The sequence below is a fragment of the Dreissena polymorpha genome, chromosome 12, assembly GCF_020536995.1.
Source record: "Dreissena polymorpha isolate Duluth1 chromosome 12, UMN_Dpol_1.0, whole genome shotgun sequence".
Lineage (NCBI taxonomy): Eukaryota > Metazoa > Mollusca > Bivalvia > Myida > Dreissenidae > Dreissena > Dreissena polymorpha.
Window position 1 is genome coordinate 76,884,744 of NC_068366.1, and position 10,584 is coordinate 76,895,327.

General features: G+C 32.2%; 1 protein-coding gene across 1 annotated transcript; it reads right to left on the bottom strand.

The window, feature by feature from the left end:
• Window positions 1-2,284: 2,284 nt before the first annotated feature.
• LOC127853536 (beta-1,3-galactosyl-O-glycosyl-glycoprotein beta-1,6-N-acetylglucosaminyltransferase-like) lies at window positions 2,285-8,800 on the bottom strand. Its single transcript, XM_052388089.1, has 3 exons — window positions 7,717-8,800; window positions 4,532-4,758; window positions 2,285-3,076 (listed from the first exon to the last, which is right to left on the bottom strand). The coding sequence occupies exons 1-3, from the start codon at window positions 8,754-8,756 to the stop codon at window positions 2,778-2,780; spliced, it is 1,566 nt and encodes a 521-aa protein (XP_052244049.1). The 5' UTR covers window positions 8,757-8,800; the 3' UTR covers window positions 2,285-2,777.
• Between the last annotated feature and the right edge of the window lie 1,784 nt (window positions 8,801-10,584).

Genomic DNA, 10,584 nt, shown 5'->3' on the forward strand with positions numbered 1-10,584 from the left:
AATAATCCGCAGCATGGCGCGACTACTTCTGTGACAACGTGCGACCTATGCTGTCAGCTCGAGGTCAGGAAGGCTTCCCGTGTTAGACACAATGTTGCATTTTATTGTTCTAACTTGGTACAAAAGGTTTCATTTTACCAGTAATAGTATAATCGGTTCTGCACGCATGTCTGTATAACAAAAAGAATAATTGGGATTTTATTTACATAATAAAATAACAATACGGTATTTAATTTTGTTAACAAAATCATTTCATATTCATGAATTCGAAAATAAAATTCAATTTATTGTGACGTAAAAATACGTCTTAATTACGCTTACTTGAGCGTCACATAGGTTAACACAAATTTCATTTTTTATAGGCTATATTTGGAAAAGTTCGACATTTTATACATTAATAGAACCGGTAAAGAACGCACATACCGAAAAGAAGCTTTTTTGTAATTTGTGCTGGTTTTCGCATTGCGCGCTTATATAAAAATTTAAACAATCATGTACTTCTATTCTCTGTTGGAACTGTTCAATTGTTTTAAGCGCTTGCTTAATATCTATGACAGTAAAACAATATAATCTATTGACGCCGGAGGATTAAATTTAAACGAATTATCAATCTCCGTCATATATTGCTAGCTTTTATTGAAAATCTAATTAGAATGGCATTCATGTATTTATGTAAACATGCATATATTAATAATTACTTAATTATCAATTAAATGAAGAGATATCAGAGGACAGCGCGCTCGACTAATCGAGTGCTTGACAGTATAACGTAAACCATCACGGGGTAATTGTTCAAATTATTCAATAAGGTCCAGGTAATAGTTCAGGTATATTTTCCACAATCTATTGAACATTTGTAAAAACATAAAACAAAGTAATAAGATTTTATTTCAAGTTTGATAGCAATAGCTTGGGTGGGAAGTTTGGACCGTCCTTCAAAAATAAAGTAAATAAATATTTGTGTTTTTTTAAACTTATGTTTCAAAGAAAATAATAATATTATTTTTGGGTTGGGTGGGGGGTTGAGAGGGGGACTTAATGTGGGGTGTGGTCATTTATTAGATGATCTTTCAAAAATAAAAAAAGGAAAACAAAAATTTGTGGGGGGAGGGGGGGGGGCAGAGATTCTGTGTTGGGCGTGGGGTATTGTTTGGGTGGAATCCATTGTGGTATTCAGGTAAGTGTTGTTTTGTCAAAGTATTAATAAAATCTTATCATAAATAAAGAAGTTATGGCAATTTAGCTAAAATTTACTCTTGACATTGAGAGTCAAGGTCATTCAAAGGTTAAGGTCAAATTGAACTTGGCAGGTACAGTACCCTCATGATAGTAAGAAAATATTTGAAATTTGAAAGCAAAAGCTTTGATAATTTAGAAGTCAAGTGGATCTAAACACAAACTTTATCAAAATATTCAGTTACTAAGACAAAAAAGGGCCATAACTCTTACAAAATGCGTGATACAGTTGTCTGCTCTTGTTTATAGATTGGGGTCATGTTGGTAAAGAAGTATGCAAAATATAAAAGCAATATGTCAAGGGACGTAGGAAATATTTGGGGTAGTACGCAAACTTTTACATTTGCACGCTAACGGAAACGCTAACGGGAACGCTAACGCCGACGCCGGGGTGAATAGGATAGCTCAACTATATATATTTCATATATAATAGTCGAGCTAAAAAAACTTAAGGTCATAAACAAACGACAACGGTCATTGCAAACCTTTGCTAATCATGTAGTGACTTCATGCACATTAATAGTATACCTTATATGTGATATATCGTTTTGTCAAACATTTTAAACTTAACACACAATATCGCAAAGCTACGTTTCAAGCAATCTTCTATTACATGTTACGCTAGAAATGCATCTTATACATATATATATATATATATATATATATATATATATATATATATATATATATATATATATATATATATATATATATATATATATATATATATATATATATATATATATATATGGGCTTTTTAGATTTGATTTCATCAAATAACATGTTCACGTTTTATGTCTCATTATGAACGTGATAGACTAATTTTTGTTACACAATAGTTAAACTTCAAGTCTGATATAAAAATAACTTAAAAGCTGACGTTTGTGACTGAATATTTTCCCGAAAAAAATCAGATATGCTTTATACAGCAACAAAACATCCCAAGTCATGCTATAATAACGACTGACTATTTATTCAAATATACTTAAAATGGAACAGTGCAAATGTATTTAACAGAGCTAATAAATAACCAATGCGCACACTGCGACATCCAATACAAATTCTAGTGGGATGAATCATTAGCACTTAAACACGAGAAATATTATTATGCAACGTATACTGTAATGATCGCGGATATTATATGTAATGTTTCTGGTGCATTTGTTGAAATGGTTATGAATACATGGAAGGTGTAAAAGGAATAAGCCGCCAGCATATCTTAAATAGATGTTAACAGAAAGGACTCAGACAACGCATAACACACAATAAAATATGATAATAACAAATATTTTTTCATAACTACTACACGTGCTAAAAAGCAAACTGCTATGTAATTGGTTATTGTTCTATTTAAAAGTCAATACACACATAAAACAATTCTTAACACAGAATCTATACTATTTTTTTTTTAATTGCGGACTTTAACAAAGAATTCAAATATAAAAATTATATTATAAAGTTAATTTATGGCCAGATAAATCTACATTAATACGATTAAGCGTTCATTACTAACATCCAACAACAACGTTTTTCATGTAACATTATACTCTGTTTTTAACAAAGCCCAAAGTCCCGTAATATCTGGAATCAAAAGCGAGATCACCGAGGTAAATATCTCGGGTGCGGTTTGCAATAAGTTCCTCAAGACAATCGTAACCATAGGGATGGAAGTTCTGATGGAATTTATTAACGAATAGCTTCTTGCTTTGAGCTAGTTCCGGCAGGTCGCCTGTGCCTATTACGCAGATGAGGCGCACGCGTTTGCCATGGCACTTTCTTTCGCCCCAATCCTTGAATCGCGCCATGTACGGCTTGATCGTTTCATCCGTCTCTGGTACCCCTGCATGGCAACCATATATTTAGTTTTAATTTAAACCTATTCTTTTTAGCTCGATTGCATCGGAAGCCTCATGCTTATTGTAACGCTCTCGAGTCCGTTTTCTGGGCCTAGTACCAGAACCATATATTAAATAAAAACAGGGTGCAGGATCACTTACCTTTAGGGTTTTCCCAATTAAACGTTACTGGATTAAACGGACCGGTTAAGTGGTGCTTTTTTCCCCAATAACTTTTTAAAACTTTTTTTAGAATGTCAACTAGTGAATAAAAGACAGATTTTTATGCTGCTTATAGCAATGTGATATACACCAGAATTACTTTCTCTAATAAGCTTGGGTTCTTGTTAAAAATTTCTATTATTCCTGGATTCATTTATACGGCTATGCACCAGGCAAGGTATTCAAGGATTTTTTCTTTTATCTTCAGATATCGACACAAACTGCAAGAAATACTGTCTTTTATGCACTGAAGATTTTTATGTATTTCAATAACTTGAGATGTTTGCAAAAATAAAGATCCCTGAAAACCCCGTTGATTTTGCACCCTGATAAACGTAACTGATCAGGCATATGGCCAGTATTATGATATTTACACATTTCATGCCGATTTTTGAAATAACATTACGATCAAGTGCTGCTATCTGCTAGAAATAAAACTTTCAGCTTGACCATTTTTGGTTCTGAAACATGTTCGTGAATGTAAATATGCACGAGGCGGATCGTCCACAGATGTTTTGACCATATATGGAGTTAGTTATAATATTCTTCTGAAGTCAGCATACGGATATGGCCGAGTTATTCTGAACCGTTTCGGAATTAACGCAACCTTGGACTAGCTTAGGGTAGATGGTTAAAATATTCTGCAATAATAGCTGTAAAAACGAATGTGTTTTTTTAAAGAAGAAATTTTTGTTATAAACTAACAATATACACTACTGCAAATGATATGTGTATATATTTTGTGTTTATAATGTTCGAGTTCTGTCCAGTTTCGCCCAAAGACGTTTCGCACCATAGACGTTTCAAAGTTCTTCAACGTAAAACATCATTTGTTAAATAAACGACAAAATGAAACAACACATTTTTCAGTATCATAATAACTTCAGAAGTCAAAATTAATCTTGCTGCTGTAAAATCTGGTCAGCGAATCTAATTGTCAATATACGATAAATAATGCGAGATCAGTCATCTCCATTTTAATTGAATGACTCGAAGTTAACAATAAAATATAAACGAAGACTTACAGTGTTTGGATTATAAACAATAAAGACAAGTAGCACCGGCGAGTCATTTTTTGGTACAGTAAATGCATTGGAAAAGGCTTATGCAATACATGATAATAATTAATGAATTTATAAATTTCGTCTCATCCTTGCGCTTTAATTGTGTCATCTATGTGTCTTTGTACATGTTGTTAAATGAATATAAACCGTGTTAATAAACGATAGTGAACCTACCTATGTAAGCACCTGGTACACCGAGTTGAGGGTTATGATTGAGCGTAGCAAAGAACGTTTCATCGGGCACCTGCGTCTGTCTCGTCCAGTTCAATAGGTCATGGGCTCGTTGGTCGTGTAATATGAATTTCACATAGCCTCTGTTGGCCACAATATGCACGGCCCCCTTTAACGCCGTGATGTTGTGAGGTGGTGGACCGGCTTTCTGCCACCGATCCCTGTTGGCTCTGAAATCAGTTAGAATGTTAATAAAACGTTTATTCATTTACGTCATCAATATATTTGAAAAACATTATATATTTCATATTATTAATAGTTTAAATTTGCATGAAAAATGGTCAGTAAATATTCATACTGTATTTAATATATTTGGGCTGAGTGTATTTGTTGAACGGCATGAATATAACACTTGATTTAGAAATGCTACGTAAATTCCTAAACACTTAATGTTATACCTCATAAATAAAGCGGTAAATTGCATGAAAATATTATGCCATTTTGATCGCATATATTGCAAATATCATAGGGGGTTTACAATTTAATCGTTAAATGAAGAGCGCTTTAATTTTTGTTCCCTTTGGCTATATACAATGCCGGTGAGCATTTATATGTGGTAGATGTTATCATGTTATTATTTGTGTCATCGTTGGTCATGAGTAAACATCAGACGTTCTTTAATATTATAGCTTAATTTGATTGTGAATGTCTTATCAGCGGAATAGTGTATATTTACTACTCAATATTAATAAGAGTGACATGGACCTGAAAATCAAATAAAGGTTTGATGAAGCATATATCTATGTTAGTAGTTGCATACAAATAGCTCAATTCATTCCTGAGTTATATTGCGGCATCCATTTTTCTGTTGAAAATGAAAATGAAACGTTTATCGAGGTCAGGATGAAATACATTTATACATTCAGTTTCATTACAATAGCTCAATGTAGCATTTTAGCAGAAATAATTGTCTATTAACCCTATATTTAATCCCAAGCTATGTGTGTATATATGGTATTACTCATTGTTTTCTGCATATTCTTTTCCTTCTTCATAAAGTTAACGTTTATGGCAAAATGAATCATTGCCATCCGAGAAACTCCGAAAACGTAAGATATTTAAACAAAAAAGAGTTATTAGCATGAACAAATTTAATTTCATAAGTATTCATTCGAATTTCATCAAACACAGCATTCAATCAATTGGGCAGTTCTCGTTGTTATTTTTCGTCAATGTCGCCAGCACTTTTTTTAACTTAAAAGTGAATGTGTATCTCTGAATAAAATGAATCATAATAGAAAGTGTGAAGTATAAAATAAATTAATTAAGCCTTAACCGTTATGTGGCTCCCAGAAAACTAAACCCGTTGAAGTATAGCAAGTTATAAGCCAGTGTTAAATCAGACCCCTGAAGTGTTGAAACATGTCCAAAACAGTCATGACATTAAATTTCCCTTCTCAGATGCAGTGATATAACATGATAGTAATATGTTGTTCAAGTAGCAAAACCAACTTACTGTATATGTTCTTTGTATAACAACTTTAGCAATAAATGTTCACTAGATAATGCCTTTGAAAGAATATCATAACGCGTATTTTCAACTTAAGCCCTCCAAAATTCCCAAATTGAAGATTTCCAGACGCGAGTGTTTTCAAATTTAGGATTATACTCGCTTATTCTTAATAATGGGACCAGTACCGGCATTTTCTCCATTGAGGAAAAACGTTGCAAATAAGAGAGGGTTTCTTAATTCAAAGTGTCTACATATGAAGTTTGAAATTTATTTTCAGTTTCAACCTGTCTTTAAAGCGAATATTTTATTATATATTTTTAATGTAAACATGCCATTTATTTTGGGAATTTTAAACACGCATTTTTAATCTAAGCATATGGAATACATTTAATGTGTTTGGTAGATATCCTTTTAGACTTTTCATCTATTGTGTATATACACTTATCGAAAATTATAAAATTATCCATTATTTTGACAAAATTTCAACAAGAATTACTAAACCATTAATATTTACCATTGGGGTCATTAAAATGTTGAATTATTTATTTTTAAATTAGAATGAAAGCCTCAAGCCATGTTTGACTATGTAACCAAAAAACTAAGGTCACAAGCCGATGTCGACGCCGGGGCGAGTAGATAAGCTCGCATTTCCTAAATGTCTAAACCGAAATAATGTATTGTGTATGATTGTATGATATATTTGTTTCAATTTAATTCTCAGATTTTTGTGCTTCATTAAGTGTTGTTTTAAAAAAACCTAAATATCTTAGTTAAATCTTGTTTTGGATACTAATTAAGTAAAAGAGATTCAAATATGGAAACAATTTATTCAAAGCTTGTAACCCCCGTCCACCATCTTATCTTTTGGTAACGAAACCAACGACTCTTTTTCTGCATAAGCAAAGCATAAGCTAAAAAAGTATTATGAAGAAAACAATTAAAAATTGGTTCACAAATAAAATAAGAAGTTAGTCACTGTGCAAATGTTTTTATAAGCGTTAAATGATTAAAAAATATAATTATATAATAATTATGCGAACACTTTAACAGTGAGACTCTTAACATATTGACAATAACAATATCAACAATGGAAGACCGAAAAGTTACTATTTTGTTTAAATAATAATGATTGGGTGTACTGTGCATTCAAAGCGCAGAAATCTTTTACCTATTTATGCAAGCGATTTAATATTAATTATTCTGAAGTGTATGCATGGGACTTGTGTATTTGGGGTATTTTTACGTAACGTTTTACAATTTCTTTGCAGTTTCGAAACGCAAATACCTTGCCTTAAAAAAATTACATCAATGTTTAAGAATTTATGACATGAATTAATAAAATAAGTAAATTAATATAACGACAGAAAGAATTGTGTCGAGATTTGAACTAAAAAGTCAAACTTTCACTTGGTACCCGATATGTAAAATAAAGACATATGACATGTAAAAAACCTTTACTTCTTAGTGATACTTAAAGATTTTAAAAATGGTTACATCCTTAAGAAAAGGAGAACTTAAACATTATTTATTCTGTTTATCATACATGTCAATTCGTATTAAACATCATAGTATTACTTTTTAATACCATATTGCGTTTCTTTACTGAATGCGAAACGGAACATTTAAGCAGTGGCAATTTTTATAACTGCAATAATGTACTTTGATTTCAATTTACCTTTTTAATAATCCCATTATGTCGTTTGATCCATTGAACGCCTCTAAAATACGTACAAGTTCGTAGTTTGTTCGCAACGGGAACTCCTGTCCAGTCAGATTAATAAAGTATTTCCACGCTGTATTTTTGTTCCAAAGCTCTTGCATGCAGAGCAACTCTGGCTCGAGAACGGTCATTGTACCCCACTGAACGTTAAATCGTGTTGACGTCATAATCACATTATCAAAGCAACTCGCAATTGAAGACATGCCGTCGTACATGGCTTGATCTGTTTTGGAGTCAACGTGTATGCAATAAAAGTTCTGTGGTCTGTAAATGACACGTAGGAGTCTCTCAGATTGTTCAATATCTGTGAACATTAAAAGACTGAACGCTATAGGAAAGTCACGTTCAACTTCAGTTAAATGGTGATCAATATAGCCACGCTGACGTTTAAAATATGAGCAGTTTTTCGTCATTTCTGAGTAGTTTTGAGGTTGGAGAAAATTTCTAACTCGAGTAATGTTTTCTGCACGTTTTATTTCATCTTTATCACCCTGGAATATAGCGTTGCAGTTTACATCAGTTACCAATCTTGTATAATGAAACAAAGGTGTGTGTGGTAAGTTTATATGTTTCAGTTTATTGTCTTGTTTGATAAACGGTTTTATGATACTTAACAAATTTGAAAGCCCGCTTAACCTCACTGAAATCGTTGAGTTGTTTTTGCACATGTAGCCAAGAAGGTCTATTGTCTCGTCTGTAACGTTATATCCGTTCACATGAAAACTCAAGTCATTCTCAAAAGGAGGCGTTGTCTGGTAGCTCGCTCCAATGTCGACATTCTGCCTGTAGCCGGACACTTCGAAGCATTTATCAGTGAGACGACTTTGCTCACGAATATCATGCGCAGAAACGAAGGCGACATTATTACTGGATGAGTTTTTCATCATAACCCTTTTACAGTTCGGTAACAATAGGCTGGTGTGTAGCAAAAATATAAATACTATCAGGATATCGATGATTCCGAACAGAATTATGTATCTGGTAAGATTTGACATGATGCTGATGGAAGAGTCTTTCACCCCTTCGTTGTTGTTATTTCGCAATCCTGTAAGCAGAGATATCGATATACACTACTTAAAGACGGTACATCTCTGATAGCAATTTACCCGAGATTATTAAATCCAATTTTTAAAAATCTGCACAATTAATAACAACAAAAGCGCCATTAAAAAAGATCATATCTATCTCATAGGCAATTTTGAAATTAGTGTAAATGTATTTACCCCTACTGCCTGAACATTCGGGATGTACGTCCGTATATGTATTGTTTAAATAATATATACTAAATAGAAATATCATTGAAATACATCCATCCTAGCTATTTAATCTAACGTATTAAATATGTACGCAACTGAAACAATTCCTGGCTTAATATTTACACATATATCATATTCGCAATATATCACCGGATGTTACATTTCATTTTTCGATATCCATATCAAAACAACAAATGTTATCCGAAAGTGGTTTTAAAAAAGTTTTCAGTGTATTTTCAGTTTATAAATTCGATTTATTTAAAAGAAGCTGTTTATTTTAATTTGATTGATAATATGATTAACACCTACTCCAGAAGCCTAGGTATGTGCAACCATATAATGCCATATCCTTGTATTTGCATCTTTCTGTTAGAGAAGTATAGACGAAATGTATAAAGGTACCAATATGGTGACCATTTCAAATTAAGATAACTGTTGAAATCAATTCGATTATATACTTTTAGGTGTGCACAATTTCAAATCCTATTTCATCTAAAACTCAAAACAACGTAAATAGTCCGTCGGGGTTAAAGTATTTCCAAAAATGCTTCATCTAGCTTTATCTTTTTGTTTGAAGATTCATGTGCAGATATATTGTTAACTAGGTAATACGCAACGTAATTGTGTAAACAAATCGGCGAAGAAATTTCATTTTGCTAAAATTGCTAAAATATTATGTGAACATTATCACTTTTCTTTCGATTTCTGGAAGCCTTTCAAGACATTAAAAGCAAAGAATACTTCAATTATGAAGCTCTAGCCTATAATTTGAAATAGTATCATATATATTTGCCAACATTCAATAGGGAAAACATATTGAAATAATTATTTCAATCGCAATCCAGTCTACGTATACACGATTCACATAACTACTACTTCTACTACTACTACTACTACTACTACTACTACTACTACTACTACTACTACTACTACCACACATTTTGCCGTTTAGACAGACGCACATGAAATATCATTGATTAGAAAATAACATGACATATCATTGATTAGAAAATAAATGTGCTTTATATTGCCTTTTAAAAGCAGAGATAGAGCATGTCATTCTTAGTCCAATTGGAATACTGTTCCAAATATCCATGCTACGGTATGAAAAAGCTCTTTTCTTATAACCTGTATTCGCTTTGGTATTAAGAATATCGTTATGGGTGGCATATCTTAAGAAGTTATATTCTGGATTTCGAGAAAAAAGTATATCATTTAAATATTCTCGAATCTGATCGTTGACACATTTATATATCAAGATTGCCGTGTGGTATTTACATCTATTATTAAACAAGAGCCAATTATGCTGTAAAAACAATTCTTTGGATGGTGTTCTGTTTTGCTTTTGTAGAATGACTTTCGCTGAGCGTTTTTGTAAAACATTTACTTTTGTTAAATTGGTTTTATTAGCGTTTCCCCAGATCGTACAACAGTAATCGAAAGTGGTTAGAATATATGAATTATAAAATAATTTCTTTATGTCAAAAGTGACATAGATAATTTGATATCTTTTTAGCAGAGTTATTTAACTGATTATTTTTAGAGCATGTTTTATCACTGTGAACTT